This window comes from Suillus clintonianus (assembly GCF_016758775.1).
Source record: "Suillus clintonianus strain FC179 chromosome Unknown DEU56scaffold_196, whole genome shotgun sequence".
In the NCBI taxonomy this organism is placed as follows: Eukaryota; Fungi; Basidiomycota; class Agaricomycetes; order Boletales; family Suillaceae; genus Suillus; species Suillus clintonianus.
The window spans coordinates 1-19352 of record NW_024539420.1 but is presented as its reverse complement, the minus strand read 5'-3'; the positions used below and the strand labels follow the sequence as shown (position 1 = coordinate 19352).

Below are 19352 nucleotides of genomic sequence, written 5' to 3'. Positions count from 1 at the left end.
TTAGATCAGACAATTGAGGCGATGGGTCGATGGGTGAGCATGGACGACAATTGAAAGAATGTGGACGATAGAAAAAGTCGATAGTACTTGAATATCTGGAAGCTGGTAGTAGCTAGCCAACATCCGACACGTGCCGTTGAACGTTCACATGTGTGGCACATCTTTCCCGCGGCCCGAGCTTCAACGTATACACTCACCTGCAGCAGGTATCCGCTATTCCAGCACACTTGTGCTCGATTTTCTATGTACGTGTGCATTCATAATCAACGTTGTCTTGAAATTTTGCGCTGATGTCATGAGCCGTTTAACATGACAGTTGCGACAATTATATCGTCGTCTTCGCTCAGTTCTGCTGCATCGTACTCTCTGCGTTCTTGAGAGTCCCCTTTTTCGGTACAATAGCATGGCAGACGATGTGGGGACACATCGAGTGGCTTTGCAGAGCTGTCCTCCCGGCCATCATCGTTATTTCGCCTGTCTTTTCACCCTTGCCACCAGCCTTTATCACAGATTTGACCAGCAGGGCGTCACATCTGACCTTGATGAGGCCATTGAGCTCTATCGAGCTACACTCCTCCTTGGCTTGGATCATTCTAACCGATCCGCATCTCTCAACAACCTCGCCTTGAGCCTTAATCGCAGATTCGAGCAACGGAGCGTCCCGTCTGATCTTGATGAGGCCATTGAGCACCATCTGGCTGCACTACATCTCTGTCCCCCCGGTCGCGCTCATCGATCCGAATCTCTCAACAATATTGCTATGGGCCTTCGATATAGATTCAAGCAACGTGGCGTCCCATCTGACCTTGATAAGGCCATTGAGCTTGACCGGGCTGCATTACTACTCCGCCCGCCCGGTCATTCTAAGCGATCTTCGTCTCTCAGCAATCTTGCCCTCGGCCTTCGTGAAAGATTCCAGCAGCGGGGCCTCCCATCTGACCTCAACGAGGCCATCGAGCTCAATCGGGCTGCACTACTCCTCCTACCCCCCAGTCATTCAGATCGATTCGCGTCCCTCAACAATCTTGCCCTCGTCCTTCGCGACAGATTCCAGCAGCGGAGCCTCCCATCTGACCTTGATGAGGCCATTGAGCACAATTGGGCTGGACTACTACTCTGTCCACCCGGTCATTCTGATCGATCGATGTCTCTCGAAAATCTTGCTGCCTGCCTTGAAGACAGATTCAACCAGCGGGGCGTGCCATCTGACCTTGATGAGGTCATTGAGCTCAATCGGGCTGCATTGCTACTCCGCCCACCCGGTCATTCTGAACGACCTTCGTCTCTCAGCAATATTGCCCTCGGCCTTCATAGAAGATTCCAGCGGCAGGGTGTCCCATCTGACCTCAATGAGGCCATTGAGCTCAATCTGGCTGCACTACTCCTCCGCCCCCCTGGCCATTCTGATCGATCCATGTCTCTCAACAATCTTGCTGCAAACCTTGAGGAGAGATTTGAGGCGCAGGGAGTCCCATCTGACCTTGATATTGCCATCAAGCTCAATCGGGGTGCATTACTCCTCCGCCCACCCGGTCATTCTGATCGATCTATGTCTCTCGACAATCTTGCCGTCAGCCTTGGGGAGAGATTCGAGCAGTGGGGTGTCCCATCTGACCTTGATGAGGCCATTACGCTCCATCGGGATGCACTACTCCTCCAACCACCCGGTCATTCAGATCGATCCATGTCTCTCAGCCATCTTGCCACCCGCCTTGGAACCAGATTCATGCAGCGGGGTGTTTCATCCGACCTGGATGAAGTATTTCAACTGTTTTTGCAGCTCTCCCACCCATCACATGCAGCATCTAAGACAGATCTTAGTGTTGCCAAATCATGGGCGGCATCTGCCGACGGCATGAAGCACGACTCTGCATTGCTTGCCTATAAGACTGCACTGAAATTCCTCGATCAGCAAGTTGCTCTCTTGTCGTCTTCTTCGCGTCATTTCGACGTCATCAGTAAGGCTGTTTCTTCCCTTGCCACAGATGCTTTTTCGTGCAGTGTTCGTTGTGGTGCGCTGACGACTGCTGTGGAATTAGTGGAGCAAGGCCGTGCAGTATTCTGGACCCAGTTGGCACGCTTCAGCACACCACTTGATGAACTTTCTGTTTCAGGTGACACCGGCGCAGCCTTGGCGGAAGAGTTCAAACGATTGAGCTTTCGCCGTCGTAACGCGTTTGATCAGTCTACTGAAGACCAGTCTCCGCAAATACGGAAACTGGCTATGCAATGGGATGACGTCGTCTCACGCATTCGCACACTTCCCGGTTTTTCCCGTTTTCTCCTGCCTTCCCTGTTCTCCGACCTACAGAGGGCGGCGGAAGATGGTCCAGTCATTATTGTCAATGCAAGCAAGCATAGCTGTGATGTCTTGATTATCCTCGCTGCCCAAGATCCCATCCACGTTCCACTCAATATCGCGCAAGCCGATGTCTCTGAGTTGTCCTCCGAATTTCAGTCCCTCGCAGAGCAATTTGGTTCTTCTGATCATCAACACAAGCTTGTCGGCATCCTCCGCAAGCTTTGGGATTATATTGTTCACCCCGTAGTCCAAGTCCTTGAGAAGTCTAAAATTCACATTCGCTCGCGTATCTGGTGGTGTCCCACTGCTGAATTCGTGCTGCTCCCTCTACACGCAGCAGGACCTTACGAGAAGAAGAAAGACAATTTGTCTCAGATTTTCATCTCCTCTTACACCCCAACTTTGGCGACACTCATTCGGGCGAGACAGCAGGTTTCTCGACCTGCGTGTACGCAGCATTTTGTCGCCATTGGTCAAGGAAACCCGGACGCAGGGAAGGAACTGCGTTGTGTCGCTCCCGAGTTAGCGGTCGTAGCTCAGCGTCTCGACTCCGTCGTGTCCTTCACATCGCTTGAGGACGGCGATGCAACAGTCCAGGGTGCACTTGATGTACTAAATCATAATCAGTGGCTCCACCTAGCCTGCCATGGGGTGCCGAATCGACAACAACCATTTGAGTCTTCCTTTGCAATGCGCGACGGGCCCCTAATGGTCAAAGACATCATCCGGTCTCACTGGCAGAATCCGGAGTTCGCTTTCTTATCAGCGTGTCACACTACCGTGGGGCATGAGGGGAGTCCCGATGAGTCGATCCATCTCGCTGCGGCTATGCAATTCTCTGGATTTCGCAGTGTCATAGGTTCAATGTGGTCTGTGGACGACGAGGTTGCGCGCCAGGTTGTGTCTGCTTTTTATGGCCACCTGGTTGATGGTTCAGGGAGATTGGATTGCACACGGGCTGCGGTAGCGTTGCACAAGGCTATGAAGTTGTTGCGCAAGAAGATTCCACTGGAACAGCAAATCGTATTTATTCACATAGGTATCTAGTTTTATGGGCTGTATTGTCGCATTCCTTCAATAATCTCTGCTTGCTTTCATCCACTTTTTACTTCCATCCATCCATGCGCATTTACATCACACAGTGTTACCACAACAAGTGCCATATGGCATGACTGTACAAATTGATACAGTTCCTCCCGAAACCACCTCAGCTCAACTCCGAACATCACCGGCATGGCCTAGCATCAAGGTTTCGCTGAAGACAAAAACATCAGCGGGACTGCTACAATCACAAGAGTCGAAACGCACGTAGGCGATGTTGCAAAGTGAGTTCAAGAATCGTGTTGATTAACTCTGCTTTCCTTTGAGAGTCTTGGACAGATCTTTTCTTAAACTTCGCCTTCCAAGGAGAGGAGTTTTCTTGGTATTTGCGGACGGCAGTGCTCAGAGCATCCTTGACAGCAGCCGCACTCGGAGACGACATGTACAGCTCGATTGCAATACGAGCAGGGTGAGTGGAATCTTGCTGGGACTGAAGATAGCGCCGCTGGTCCCAGAGATGGAACGAGTGCTCGAAAATGATGACAGCAGCTGGTTAATGAATGATCAGCAGGCACGTTTAATCTTGCCTTGAAATTCACCAGAACTGAGTTGAACAATTTGTTCCAATGTCGAAGAACCAAAGGCCTAGCCCAATGTAAGCAAAGGGGAATGCCCGAGGTCAGCAAGGGGTGACATCAACAGAAGATCAAGACACTGACTAGCTGTTAACAGATCAACAGTCTCTTCTGTCAGTAACGCTCGAGCTCGACGGAGTATTAAAACACTGACTAGCTATAAGGATAGGAATGTTGCCGGTCAGTTGAGCTCGACGTCGACGGAGGACTCTGGCACTTACACCCTAATAACAACAATTAATTTAGTCAGCAAGGCTTGACGCCAACACAGGAACACACTCACACCCTAACAAATCAGCGATTGCTTTAGTTAGCAAGGCTCGGGGCCGACAGACAATAGGCACACTTACACCCTGAAATCAGATCGTAATTGCGTCAGTCAGCAAGACTCGAGGTTGATGAAGGTCGACTACACTGACTAGCTGCCAACGGATAAGCGATTTCTGCGGTCAGTAAACCTCGAACTTGCTGGAGGATCAAGACACTGACTAGCTGTAAAAGTCAGAAATATCGTCGGTCAGCATTGCTCGACGCTGATGCAGGTTCCTGCACTCACACCCTGAGAGCAGATCAAAAGTTCTTTCATTCAGCATGGCCCGAGGCCGACAGTTGATTGACACACTCACACCCTGACAGGTAACAGTTGCTTCAGTTAGCGTGGCTCGAGGTCAACAGAGGAACACACTCACAACCTATCGAAGGATTGGAAAAATTCTCCAGTCAGCATGGGTCAAGGTTAGTGATGGATCAATGCGCTCACGTCCTGCCAATCAGCGAATGGTCAGGAAGACACAAGCTCAATGAAGGGTTAATGTACCCACATCCTGTCAACGGGGGAAACAAACATCTTCAGTCAGAAATGCTTGGGCAAGACCGAGGATCAACAAACTCACTCGCTGTCAACAGATGGGAAATTTCACTAGTGAATAAGGCTCAAAGTCTATGAGGGTATGTGCGCTCACAACCTGTCAGCAGATCATCAAATCATTCAGCCAACAAGGCTCGAGGTCGACGGATAATCGAAACACTCACAGCCTGTTCCACAGATTAGCAGTCTTTTCGGTGAGCAAGATGTCAACAGAGGACGAGCACACTCACATCCTGACAACAGACCAGGAATGTCATCGGTCAGGAGGACTGGAGCTGGATGGAGGATTTTCATACTCACAACCTGTCGACGGATTGCCAACCTAGTCAGTAAAGCTGCATCTTGGTGGAGACACACTCACCACCTGTCAACGGAACGGACGCACCACTTGTAAGGAAGGTTCGTGTTTGATAGCAGAGTGACACACTCACTTCCTGTTAACCGATGCGCCACGACGTTGGTGAGCAATCATCCACGTCAATGGAAGATTGATGCGCTTACATCCTGTCAAACGATGGGAGATATCTTCTGTCAGCATGGCCCGAGGGTGGACAGACGGGGAAAAAACTTACTCGCTGTCAACAGATGTGCAAAGTCGTTGGTGAGCCAAGGTTCGAGCTTGAGGGAAGAACAATGCTCTTACTCGCTGTCAACAGATGTGCAAAGTCGTTGGTGAGCAAGGTTCGAGCTTGAGGGAAGAACAATGCTCTTACATCCTGTCAATGAATGAACAATTTTATAGGTGAGTAAGGGTTCGACAGAGGATGAACACACTGACATCCTATCAACAGATCGGCAAGGTCATCGGTAAGCAGGGCTCGAGATCAGCGACAGTCAGTCAGAAAACTCACGGCCTGTCAACAGGTCAGCAGATCTCTGGGTGAGCAGGGCACGGCATCGACAAAATGAATAGACTCGCATGCTGTCAACACATCAACAATGTGTCTTGTTAGTAAAACTCGAGCTTGACGATGCATGCATACACTCACAAGCTGTCAACGGGTATCGGCAATTCATTGGTCAACAAAGCTCAGGCATAATGGAGATTCAATGCGCTCACTTCCTAAAACAGAGATATCGTCGGTCAGCAAGGCTCGAGCTTGACGGTGAACACACTGACTTCCTATTTGAACAGATCAGCAATGCCTTGGTCAGCATGGCTTGAGCTCGACGAAAGGATTGACACACTGACTCGCTGTCATCGTATTGTAAATGCCATTGGTGAGCAAGGTTGAGTGTTGCTTGACGGATCATTAACATACTTACAGTCTACCAATTGATCAGTAATATCTTCGATCAGCGTGGCAACTTGAAAGGAGACGTACTGTCTGCAAAGCAACCGCCCAACATGAATGAGAGGGTTTTTGTTTTGTAATATTTCTACAATCTCACCCAAATGTTTGGAAACCAGGCGCCTAACTTGCCTATTACCACATCATGATCCTTAGATGTCCCAAATATGCGGGATGAGATTGTCTGAGTAGAGTCGACAAGTCCTGCAATTGTCCTGCAGAGAAATCCAACTTGTTAATCCTCGCCACAATAAATGAGATTGTGGGTAGTCACCTTTCGACTGCATATTTCATGCATAACTCCAAGTTGGTCTGCTGAGTCGAGATGAACAATCGCTTGAGCGCTTCATGGTCCAGATTTTCAGCCGTGCATTTGATAAGTGGCCCGCAGTCTGCATCGTTCATGTTCATGTCTAGATGCCGAGGAAGCTAAGCACCCAAATCGATAACCTGATGAGCGACCGGCTTACCAGCAAGGCAAATATGACAATTCGGAGGACGTCGCTTGCCCTCGCGGTTGTACAAAAACTTCACTTGTGGCCCGTTCACGAACGACGCCCTGGCACGCATGGATGCCAGTCGTTTAGCATTCTCCCTCGATTCCCCCTTGCTTATTAGCTCTGCAAATTCATCGTCGTAGAGGGCGTCAAATTTAGTGAACAAAACTATTACTGGAACTGAAGATTGCGAATGAGTCGATCCTATAGAGGAAACGGTAGATTCAAAGGCTTACTACTTCCAGTGTCACATTGAGAGAAAAATTTGACCTCTCCTTCAGTGAAAGACCTACTTTCCTCATCCATTGGAATACAGTACCTATTTCAAGGGAGTCAGCTAGTGTATGTTGCGAACTTGATCAATTACGATTACCATATCGCATGTATTCGATCCTTTATACCTCTTTTCTGCGAACGACTTGTTATAAATGCCTTTACCTTCACCTGTACTTGACCGTGTTATGCATAATCATGGCTTATTAGACACGGGCCGTTATGCATGGTTACCTGTAGTCTTAGACATTATGCATAATCCCCTCGACTGTATGTATAGTAGTTCACATTATGCATAATCCCCTCGACTCTATGTATAGTAGTGTTCTCCGTAATGCATAATGCCCTCGGATCTTCTCTTTCCATGTTCCTGGCTGCATCCTTCTACGATCGCGATCTCGGAGACTTGCCAATCAAAGATTATATATAGTGCTACTAATACATCCTTCTAAAATTGGAGACTGATGCAATCACTGATTATATATAGCGCTACCCCACACATCGGAAAAAGAAGCCTTGCGAATAGATATGTTATCCTACTTGTATTCAGGGCACCGCTACTGCCGGGGGTAAGCTCGCCGCAGGAACTGCACGCCATTTTCTTAGGCAGTTGTCCCGCATCGTGATCCGAAGGGCCGCCTGGCGCTTCGCATATGCTTCAAGGCCTTCTAACTCTGCACCTTCCAACCCGATCCTCCGGCTTGCCTGATCCCTCCACCACGCTGCATGCCAGTCGAAGAACGTGCACACGCGCCGCATCTCCTCCTGGAGAAGTTCTACCTCTTCTATCCAACGATGTGTGCGCGCCCGAGATTTACACCACTCGACACGTAGCGCTGTGTGATAGCATTTTAGCTCGTATCAATCTAATAGACGATTTCTTACCATCAGCAAGAACGGTCTCTCCTTCCCTGTCTCCAGTAGTGACGCCGCGTGCCTTCCAAATCCATGATAGAGTTCGATTACCTTCGGATTGGCCTACATAGCCATCAGACATTCCCCGAACATGCTCAGGTTCTAGCTTGAGTAGTTCATCTCTCCAGCTTTGTTCGTGCAAAATGTCGCCAAGGATAACTAGCGCAGTCCAGGCCCGACGGTACCGCTCTGCATCTGTCTTGATGCTAAGCTCCACCTTAGCGAGAACTCCCGCTGCACGTGTATTGGCCCGTTGGCCACGCAATTGATTGGCTTTGAACTTGTATAGGTGGCTGCGCAGTCGGAGGTGTCGACGGAGGTCATCGAGAGCATCATATGCTTGTGCCTGTCGCAGCTCCCATTCATATCTGCACAGACGTTCCTCACAAAACTCGTTTGAAGCCCTTTTGAGCTGGGACGGCAACCACAGTTTGACCTCGTAGGGTTTTTCTTCCCGTGAGCTTATGGTACTAGCTGTATCGGATGCGCGAACACGGACGACCGTAGGAATGTATAATACCTGGACCTTGCACCATTGCTCGATTTTGCGTTGTAGCGCATTGCTCCGTTCTTGCAATTTTGTAAGCTGAAGGTCCGTTGAGTGAGGTCCCAAGGCAGCATACTCTCTTTCCAGCCGGCGTCTAAAAACAATTGGATAAAGATGCAAGGAACGAAAATATAAACTTACTGCTGGTCCTCTATTTCAATACCCGATGACACGAGAACGCTTGGCGATACCTCCATATGCAGTGAGTAGTTGAGGCCGTGTTCCAGGTCTTCTGCTTCCTTCTGCGAGAGACGCAGTCGTACCGCTGCGAGAGACATAGCTGCGAAAGAATGAGAAACATAAGATCAACATAAAAAAACTAACGCACTTGTAGTTGTAACCTCGAAGGGATTCGTCTGTGATCTATCGGCTTCCCAGCCTTCAATAGCCAGCTTCCACCGAGCGACTTCCTCTGGTCGTTCTGCAATTAATGTATCATTGAAATCATTGAAGTCGATGAGGTGCTGATCACGTTGAGGTATGGCTGCCACGAGCTTTCGGAATAGACTGATGTCTTGACGCCAAAATGTTAGTAAGAGATTCCGATCACATGATGTAGGTTCCACTCACGAAAATTGGTCACTTTCTTCCAGTTAAAATCTCCGAAGTGATCATCGAGGGTGTCGCGGCGTGAGCCAGGGCCCATCTCGCGAGTGCTTGTTGCTACAGGGTTGATGTTCGCCCACCCGCGTTCCGGTGCCTCCCCATCAGTGCGTCCCATCCCTTTGATAAGGTTGTGTGAGTACGTGACTTGGCAGAATGCGATGTGCGCGGGAAGATGGAACTTAGGAACGAGGAACACGAATTCCTTGGTACTGCGTTCAACATGCATTTGATGTGGGTATGTAGCCATACGATCCCATATATTCTTGCTCCATTGACACGCGATATCGTAGGACACGTTGAGCGTGACTACATCCTTCGAGTATTGCAGGGTAGAGAAAAATAAATAGTCCATATTAATATACCTATAGTACACGTTGAGTGGTGCAATGATTAGTAAAGCTCTCGCCTACCTCTCGCCCTTCTGGAGATCGCCAACGCCGCAAGGACGCTTCATGTTGTGGCGTGAACAATCGACAGTGCCAGCCCCCGTTGCTGCCAAACCGCGAGAGTTTTTAGTCTCGGCCAAGTTTACAGCGTTATGGCTCGCGCAACTACTTTTCTGTATGACAAGTGGGTGAGCGAGTATGATATGGCTAAGATAGATGGCCGCACCTCTTGCGGCTGCTTGCCAGTGTCATGAAGAAACTTCTTGAATGCCTTCTCTTCGACGAAGTATGCCCAGCCTTTGTTAAGACCGGGGTCAGTCTTGTCGGATGATACATTTTTGCGCGCCAGTCGAAAATTAGCATCAATCGCCAGAAATAACGAATATTTCCATCTAGATCATTCCGTGAGCGAACACGCCATGTGGACTAGACCAATACACGACATACCTTTCCTCAAACGGTGTATCTTCCCAGCCATTGGGAAGATTTTTGCCCGGTTGGGGGCAAGCAGGACATAGCACTGCGCATGCACCATGTTGTGTAGCCTCAACCCCACCAGGGTCATGGCCCCGTCCTGAACGTTTGAGTAGGGTGAGGTTTCGCCATTCCTTTACCATCCGTAAGAGCGCATTATAGCGATCCTGTGAGCGAGCCGTTGCAAGCTGTTATTAGGAATGAACGAGTCAATTCAAATTGAGAACTTACCTTTGGTGGGTTAACGCCTGTGTTGTTGGTCAAGCGTGCGAGCGTTTGCCAATACTCGAAAGTGGAGGCCTTTGATTCGAACGAAAGAATGTGGAAGTGGTGGAGTAGTCGAAATGTTGCGGTAGTCTTCGGATCCAGTGTAGTTGCTGGGAACCAACGCATGCGAAGGAGTTGCGTCGTACGAGATTGAGCTGTTTGACACTCGCAGAAGTGGAGTGGAATATTGTGCACTCCGTTGATGTCGAGAACCACGAAGTCGTTATGAACCAATGACGGGTTAGAACAATGTTCACCAGGAGGGTGTCCAAGTTGAACTTGCAGCCCAAGATCCCGCAGGTTAGTGTCTTCGAAATGTTGGCTGTTCCAGTACTGTGCAAGTCAATCAGCGCGAAGTAGTGAGCACTGCTGATTCCCACCTACCTCAATTCTGTGGGTTGGATTTTCTATATGCCTTTCTACCGTGCACGCCTTGCAATAGAGCTCAGTACCAAGACAATCCTCACATCGAAATTCAGGGGCATTCATGCAACCTGCAGAACCTCGACATGCTTCCTGAAGTAAGAAATCACCGCGACCCTCCAGACGGAGGAGTTCTAAAAGAAAATGATCCCGATCATCCATCCAAGTCAACAATGGGTTATCCTTCAAAACAACACGTCAGTAATTGTATCCAAGATAAATCATCTTCACTCACTCCTAAATGTCGATTCCGCTGTGAAACTTTCACTTCAAGTGATGTTTCAGCCAAGTGTTGATTGTAGACGTTGTCTTCGTTAGAGTCCAGAAGAGCCTCAAAATCAAAGGCAAAAGTATCTGAAGTATGTAAAGCAGATGGTGGTGGTGCCGTGTGAGAGCCTCTTGGAGCACCAAAGTACTCTGTCTGAGTCGAGACCTGTGCCGGTCCCTTCAAAGTGTAAGATTGATGTTTGTGAGTTGAGACTTGACTGTTTTCTGGATCCTCAGCCTGAGTAGTGTTTTGCATTCGCTGCTGAGATGCCTGATTTTTTGCATTGAGAACATACCAGTCACGCGTAAGCTTGTCGTGCTCGCGGCGTCTTTTTCCCATGAGGACTACAGCATTGAACGTTTGAACAATGAGGATACACAACATACCGCACAGTGATCACGTGATGTTCAACACTAGATGCAAAATACATAGACTACAGTAATCACTTGCCAATGCTAAGCGCTAATTGCCAATCAAGTGTCCCTTTGCGAAGAGCTTCAAAATATGAGTCTACACATAAGTCCATCTTCTGGATCATTTGCTCACATGCCTGGATGCGAAACTGTAAGATGCGAGTCACCGAACATACCCCCACTCGTAGTTGCTCGGTATAAGGACCCTCTAAGCTCCCAGCTGACGTGGATAAGCCATGTGCTTTCTCCAAGAGTTTGCATACCTCGCGAACGTCATCCTCATATTCTGGCTTCAGTGAATTCCATCCCTGACGGTCAGCAGCACAGACAGCATTCAATCCTTCAGACTCCAATCGTTGATACAGATCGGAACCTGGTTCATAACCAGAATTGAACCAGATATCGTCAAGCTGATTGAGTAGTTCGAGTGTCTCCTACAAACAGTGTGTATTAAAATTTGACAAATCAACCAAAAACGATTGACTCACATCTGAAGCTCCACCCCGGCGACGCCAGCGAGTGCGGGATTTGACACGTTCTTGCTGCCGATTCCTGTTGATTGTGAGTTCAGTAGTGGACGCGCAAAGAATGAACCACATTACTAGACTTGCCTGGCATAGTGTTTTTTCTTGGATTTTAAACGAGCTTGATGGGACTGCTCAGTTGTTTTGTACTTGCGTTTCCGAGTCATGCAAGGCGTCAGTCAACTGGAATGTGTGAAAAGGCGTAGGTAAGCTTCCGCACTCGAGTTAGATTTCATGTAATGCCTCAGCCACCACTTCGGGACACATTAAATTGTAGCACATAAGTCTCATTGCAGCTGCAAATTCAATAGTTTCAACAGTCTGATTTATATCTTGTGGACAGGTAAAATGAGCTACTGTATCAGAAATCTCCCGATATCACTATGTTATAGACTTGCGACCCAATAGAACTGAACTTCAATGAAATCATATTGTACAAGTAAAAACCTCAGGAGCAAACAAAAGATCACGACTTTGGGACGGCTGTTAATCGATAATCTCCCCAAGCTTGACATTCACAATTCTCTCAATATATATATGTAAAACATGCGCTGGAAATCTATGTATCAGTCCGAACATCGCACAACTACAACTACGTCACAAAAGTTGCTCCCTCTCTCCTGCGCAGTTTCACTTTCTGTTGCAGATGCAATAGCGGTGGAATGTGTGGTGCCAGTGACTGGTATAGTGAATATATTAATCAGTAAACTCCGGGGTAGCACTATGAAAACGTACCGGTAGTGTCCGACTTGGAGAGGCCTGTTGCAATGCGGCTCGAAGTGATTGGTATACCACAAGCATAGCAATGGCGGCGGTGTGCCCGGAAAATGCATGCCTCGCATGCTCCATATTCAGTCAGTGGACTTGGCAGCTCCGCTGAATCATGTCCATCGTGTGCAGCAAATATGGCTATTGATCAGGAGTGTGATGAGCCGAGATTCAGATCAATTGAAATATTGAACATACCATTTTGGTCACTAATTAACGTCAATGCTCCTCCCAGCTCACGCAATGTGAACGCTGGGGGGTCGCCATCATCATATCCCTGGTCTGCAGCAGAAGGTCTAATGAGCCGTCAGATGAATGGTTGAAAATAAAATTTACGGCTTTGATCCCTAATCAACTTCAATGCTGCAGCCAGCTCATTTATGGTGAATGTTAATGGGGGTGGAAAACGGTAAGCCGTATTGTTGTTCCTTGGGCTCTGCATTCCAAATGAGGTGGGTAGAGTGTGAGTAAAAAAATAGCAGACGGCAGTAGTTACGAGGCGATTTCAACTCCGATCCAGCGAATACACTTGCTGATTGGTTGAAGATGTGTGGTCAGCATTAAATTTTCAGGCTTGGCTTGCGAGGACCGCACAAAACCTAAAATCACGCTGCTATTCAAAAAAACGTGTACCTCACCAAGGCAAGCGGTGACAATTGTGTCTCATCGAGTGATCATTATTAATTCAGCTCAGATAGGATGGCAGGAACAGTCTGGACCACACCTGAACAAAAGGCGTTCCTTGAGACATACTATAGTGGGTTTCTGTTAGCGCAGCTACAGGCCAAGGTTTCCCAATACTGGGATCCAATATACCTTGAATGGTTCAAAAGATGGCCTGAAGAGGATGTAGTGTTTAAAAATACTCCTGCCAGCGATCCCCGTACAGACGAGGAAAATAAAGTTCTGGGGGCAGCACTTCAGAAGCGGTGTCATGCATGGTATGCAGTTCATACCATGACATGTGTGCTATACAAAAGATAAGGAAGGTATAATGAACTGTACTCTACCATATCACCAAGTGATTCTATCATTTTCCATTGATTCATCAGTCTGTTTTCTGAAGCCTCGTTTCTCGTATCATACACGGGGATTTCTATGTATTTCTATTTTGTTCTGTGACCTTCCATTTCTTTCTATTTTTCTTGGCTTATTCATCAGACTTTCTCACTAGCTGACTGATCATGTTTGTAATCAGGTCATGTGACTGGGAAATAAGGTGATTTGTAAGGATTCAGCCTGACTCATCATGTTTTGTCATTGATTCGTCATGGTTTGTAAGACTTGCAACTGTATTTATAATCTTCTTAGTAACCAGGATGACTCAGCTCACCAAAAGGCTTGGTTTGTAAGCACAATCTTACCAATCCATGAGATGACTCATGCCTTTGACTGATCATGCTTTGTAAGATTTCACTGTATTTATAATCTTCTTAGTAAACAGGATGACTCAGCTCACCAAAAGGCTTGGTTTGTAAGCACAATCTTACCAATCCATGAGATGACTCATACCTTTGATTTATCATGCTTTGTAAGATAGCACTGTATTTATAATGTATTTAGTAAACAAGCTGACTCAGCACACCAAATGGTAGGGTTTGTAAGCACATTCTTACCAATCCATGTGATGAATCATGCTTAGTAATCTGGCCTCCAAAAAGGTATAAAAGGAGCCCATTTTACACCCTGTGAATATAGCTTCCCACTTTACACATAAGTGCAGGCCATTGGTGCCTAGAAGACATTGAAACTTCCCACTTTAAACCTATCCCACTATTTGAGAGTGAGATTAAGGCAAGACATAGTCAAAGTGCAGGTGAAGTAAGATTTAAGTTAAACTTCCACTCTAAACCTATCCCACTATTTGGAGAGTGAGATTAAGGCAAGACATAGTGAGGGTGCAAGTATCATTTCAACAAAGTAACTTGTAGTTATACGATTAACTAGGTTGCTCACGGTTATTATTTTATTGAGCTAAGCTCCACGTATACTTAACGATTACCTCTCTCTTTTACGGCTAGAGAGACACGAAACAGGAGAACACGACAAAGTTGAAACAGACTTTCATAGGTTGAAACACGACCTACTAGGGTGAAACATACCTATCATATTTCTATTCACGACAAATCCACAGTTGCATTTCTATATAGTTTCTTCAAACAAATAGAGGTAACTTGTTTACTCTTTGACCACCCACGAACGACACGTTATCAACCGAGAAGTGAAAAAAATCCGTTGACCGTGGACTTGAGGAGCTGGCAACTTTTAGTCTTATGAAAGTGTAGTTGTGATTGTCACTGCATTTTTACACGCTTCTATATAAGACCCTCAAGTAACAAGACATCACTGGAGCCCACCGCGAGGGTGGCTTTATTTGTTTGGCTTTGCAAAAGAAACTACCGTATTGTCAAGACTTCGAGCAAAATTGATAAAACATCGGATTTTCTTCGAAGCACCAAATCGTTTACTATCATTCATATTGTATAGGTTTTCAACATGACGACGCTCTCCGTGTTGACAATGCCTAACCCGGGTACCAAAGCGGCACCGGCAAAATTCAAAGGGAGCTATTCAGAAGTTAAAGGATTTCTGAAACATTTCGAAAAGTTATGTGACTATCATAATGTAGTCTCTGACTCTGATAAGTGTGAATCTGTCACACAGTATATGTCACGCCATGTCACAGAATTCGTCGAAGGATTATTGAGCTTCAGGACTCCGGATTGGAGCAAGCTCAAGGCGGACATTTTGAAGTATTATGATGCAGACCTGGACACTAAACGATATAGGAGAAAGGATCTGATTTCTTATGTGAAAATCATGCGCGATAAGCGAATCTCTAGTCTTACGGCTTGGAAGAAGTACGTAAGGGGATTTATCCGCATCGGAGGCTGGCTTCAGCAAGCTAGCAAAATAACAAGTGAAGAATATGCCAGTTACTTCTGGGAGGGAATCAATAAAAAACTCCGGACTAAAATCGAGTCCAGACTTATGGCAAGCGAGCCAGACAGAGATTTAACGCTAGCCTTCCCAGTTGACAAAGTCGCGATCACTGCAGAGAAGCTTTTACATCGAGACAGGTTTGATGCAGATTTACTAGTGTCTGATATCGATTCAGGCACAGACGACGAAAAATCAAGCGAGGAATCTTCGAACGAAGACTCAGACACGGAATCAAGCGAATCCGAACAGGAGTTTTTTCGTAAGAATTCCAAAACCCAAGGAAAGCATATGAAGAAGAAAGAGACTAAGAAAGTAAAGTCTAAAGGATAGTTCCTATCAAGATCAGAAAGGTATTAATCCTAAGGGAAATAACTCCTTGGAACCTTTGGACGAGATAGAGGGACTTATCAAGCAAATGAGTTCAATCTCACTTGAGGACCCAGACTATGCGTTGCTATACTATAGAGCAACTAGGATGGACCCTACGATTAAAGACTTAGTAGCTGCACCAGCTAAGAAGCGAGACAACTTTGTCTATTCACAAAACCGGACAACTGCTAGGAACAATGCGACTACAGATGGGAGAACTAGTTCGACCCGAGGGGACTATCAATACCGAGGCAATCCAGGTTCTAGGTTTTATTCTACCCCTGACACACCATTCCAAGAGCGAAAATGCTATGGATGCGGAGAGACAGGGCACAGCATGACCAACTGTCCACAGCTGACAAAGCTTGTGACAGACGGTAAGCTCACCAGAACTGAGAGAGGCAAAGTAGCTAGGCCCGATGGGAGAATAATTAGGAGAATGCCAGAGGAGTCTATTGTCGAGGCGTTCAACAGAGAGAACAAAACGCCTACGTCTAACTTCATCAAAATTGATGATCAAAGTCAACAAAACGCACCGTCAGCGTTAAGTGTGAAACGTACGAAATCTACCGCGTATATCGAAGAATATGACACTGAGTCACAGACGGAGACTGACAAGAGTGAAATTGGAAGGAACACTTACCTCCAAGAGACTAGCGAAGACTCTGAGGATGAGTACCACGTGTATCCAGTTGAAAGGACTACGCGAAACTCTACTCAAGGACGAAAAGAGCGCTATGAGAAGGTGTTTCCACCCAAGCAAGGACAGACGCTAAGGAAGGATGAAAACAAGGGAAAGGAAAGCGTATCTAAGAAGACGTCAACTAGGAACCCCATCCAACCTAAAGCTAAGAGCGCTGAACCCACTCCAGTCCCAAAGTATCAACAAGCCCAGCCTATCGTAAAGGAACAAGTCAAAAGTATTGACAAGGACTGGGATAGCGATGACATCATCATGGATGACGTCGAAGAAATGAAAAAGAACGACAAAGTGAAGGAAAACACTTATAAACCGAACTTGAACCCTGATCGGCGAGGTGCGACACGTCAACGCGTCTCGGATATATCGGCTAAGGTTAAGCCGGAGCGAATTCTTGAGACGGTTCTTAAGACACCAATCCGATTGGAGGTAGGAGAACTCCTCGGAACTTCCCGAGAACTTAGTGGTATTCTGGCTAACGCGATTAAGCCGAAGCCATTAGGAAACGATTCGAAAATTGAAGCACACTCCGTGTGGACAAAGACGCGTGGTTTATTAATCAAAATAGCTATGCAATGTGATGGCCAGGCCATCAACGCGATTATTGACACCGGTTCACAATTAAATATTGTGAATAAACATATTTGGAAAACCATTATCAACAGACCTATCGACATCGCGAAGTCTATATCTATGAATGACGCGAACGGCGGCGAAGGCAAACTACGCGGACTTGTACAAAATGTGCCACTAAACTGTGGAGGTGTTAGTACACAAGCGAATTTATTTGTTGGAGACCACGTGCCGTTCAGTTTATTATTAGGCCGACCATGGCAGCGTGGTAATTATGTGTCTATTGATGAGAGGAAAGATGGCACATGGTTGCTATTTAAAGATCCGCTAAATTTGGAGGTCAGGTACGAGTTACTGTGTACACCTGATGGGAATGACCCAAATTGGGATTTTGAACCAGCTACATGGATCGGAAACTTGCGAGAATCTAGCATGTTCTATGAGATCATCGAAGAATCACCGGATTTGGACGAAATTAAAATTAGTAATCCATCCCCGGGAAATTTCAATCATATTACTCAGGAAATTGAAAATGTGCTCCAAGCCGAGCATTTGATGCGTCAGAGATTTCTAAGTAACCCTCTGACTTACTCAGACCAATTGAAAATAAATGAAATTCAAAACCCTATAAAAAACGGGCCAGAAATGACTTTACGGCCAATGCCAATCGGCCTCGTGCCTGGGAAAATCAGCGCGAGGCATCCATCATCCATCATTACATCAAACATTAGTCATCACAGCGCACCTACGCAAGTTCGGATTATGCCGGACGACACGTTCAATCAAACTCGCGCCGAATTGGCCGACTTCCTATTCCAGAACCCCGGAAATTTCCGGTTCACTACCACTATTCTAAATGATGCCTTAACGCTTTCGTTCCAGTCATCCCCCTTATCGTCCCTTATCGATCCCACCGAGTCCGTTCCTCCCTCTCCATCCTACTCACCTGTATGGCGGGGTGGGTCTGTCAGTCCTGACAACCCTATTGTAGCGCCGGCAACTGGCTACATCCCTGTTGGCAACCCCAACCCTGGCGCCAACTCTGAGGACCCTGGGTTAGACGCCTGTCTGTCTGAGCCGTCTCCAAGGGACCTTTTCCCTAACGGCACTCTATCTATGGGCGACTCAACTAGGGAGGAGGATGAGCTGGAAGATAGTAGCATTGAAGGAGGGAGGACTGGTGAGTTTTTCCGCCTCTTTCTCTGCCACCCTTTTACTCAGACTTCATGCATTCCAATATAGACGCCCTGGGTGGGACCTTGACTCATCCCTCCACGCCTATCCTTTCAGAGGCTCGCGCTGGGACCTTGACTCATCCCTCCACGCCTATCATCTCAGAGGCTCGCGCTGGGACTTCACCCACCTTGTCAACCAACGCTTATCCAACCACGCCTACTTCTATTGACGCTCAGGCTACTAATACTCCCTCCGCGTCTGTCAAAAAGTCTGGGACCGCTGATGTTCCCAGCTCGCCTATCTTATACTGACGCCTATGCTGGCACTATCACCGTGCCCAATTCGCCTTCTGTTGTGGCCACCTATGTTGGCACTATGGACAATCCCACCCACTCACTTCAGCGCAGAAACCCATTCCACGTCCAGCGGCACTAAAAGCCTGACTAGGACCTTGGGTAACTATTTACATCTACCTTCATCTATTCACGCATGACGGCGTTGTTGATCTGTCAGCGCTCCAAAATCTGATTCCCCCCATTGAAACCCTTTCACCTACCACCATGTCCAATGGCAAGGGTGGACTTAGTGTATAACAACAGTCCCATCTCTCGCGCTAACGTTCAAAGACCCTCGACGCACGCGAATGTTACACTTAACGACAACGCTAACGAATCTAGCGCTCCTACACTGGACCCTAACCTCGCAAACCCAGACTCACATGGTCCTCGACCCGAAGACAATGTTAATGTTAACATTTCTGACGGTGAGCGTATGCATGTACTAAGTTTTTATGATGCGCTCACCATGATTATTGAATATGCAGGCCGTTCCAACGACAACGAGCCCGATGACCACATCCAAGGAGGCCATCATGCCGGGTGATGCTACCGACTCGAACAACACATATGATGTCTTCTATGCTCACCCCATGACTGTTGAACAACCTCCCGCATACTTGACCTCGAGTGCAGTTTACCCCCTCGAGCGTATTCCCTCAAACTCCATCGAATTCCAAAGCTAGCCTAATGAATATCAATGATTATCTCCCATCGCATTTTTTCGAGTCACAGCTTGCGAGCTCTACTCCGAGTG

General features: G+C 47.2%; 5 protein-coding genes across 5 annotated transcripts; 3 read left to right on the top strand and 2 right to left on the bottom strand.

Annotated features, from left to right (window-relative positions):
* Positions 1 to 178: 178 nt before the first annotated feature.
* Positions 179 to 3470, top strand: DEU56DRAFT_214671 (CHAT domain-containing protein). The gene is made up of 2 exons (XM_041345104.1): positions 179 to 245; positions 317 to 3470. The coding sequence occupies exon 2, from the start codon at positions 404 to 406 to the stop codon at positions 3347 to 3349; it is 2946 nt and encodes a 981-aa protein (XP_041200961.1). The 5' UTR covers positions 179 to 245; positions 317 to 403; the 3' UTR covers positions 3350 to 3470.
* Positions 3471 to 6408: 2938 nt separating this feature from the next.
* Positions 6409 to 7076, bottom strand: DEU56DRAFT_749630 (uncharacterized protein; the record flags this gene model as incomplete). The annotated part of the gene is made up of 4 exons (XM_041349454.1): positions 6409 to 6551; positions 6609 to 6815; positions 6872 to 6954; positions 7009 to 7076. Coding segments are annotated over 4 exons (501 nt in total), but the record flags the coding sequence as incomplete, so codon positions are not given.
* A 378-nt stretch (positions 7077 to 7454) lies between these two features.
* Positions 7455 to 10688, bottom strand: DEU56DRAFT_874433 (uncharacterized protein; the record flags this gene model as incomplete). Its single annotated transcript, XM_041355956.1, has 10 exons — positions 7455 to 7744; positions 7794 to 8464; positions 8512 to 8650; positions 8699 to 8884; positions 8941 to 9338; positions 9387 to 9535; positions 9589 to 9754; positions 9810 to 10003; positions 10068 to 10436; positions 10488 to 10688. The coding sequence occupies 10 exons, from the start codon at positions 10686 to 10688 to the stop codon at positions 7455 to 7457; spliced, it is 2763 nt and encodes a 920-aa protein (XP_041200959.1).
* Positions 10689 to 18034: 7346 nt separating this feature from the next.
* DEU56DRAFT_905539 (uncharacterized protein) lies at positions 18035 to 18571 on the top strand (the record flags this gene model as incomplete). The annotated part of the gene is made up of 3 exons (XM_041356726.1): positions 18035 to 18050; positions 18076 to 18264; positions 18327 to 18571. 3 exons carry the CDS (start codon positions 18035 to 18037, stop codon positions 18569 to 18571), a joined length of 450 nt encoding a protein of 149 aa, XP_041200958.1.
* Positions 18572 to 18961: 390 nt separating this feature from the next.
* DEU56DRAFT_985356 (uncharacterized protein) lies at positions 18962 to 19281 on the top strand (the record flags this gene model as incomplete). Its single annotated transcript, XM_041360062.1, has 2 exons — positions 18962 to 19023; positions 19084 to 19281. Exons 1-2 carry the CDS (start codon positions 18979 to 18981, stop codon positions 19279 to 19281), a joined length of 243 nt encoding a protein of 80 aa, XP_041200957.1. The 5' UTR covers positions 18962 to 18978.
* Between the last annotated feature and the right edge of the window lie 71 nt (positions 19282 to 19352).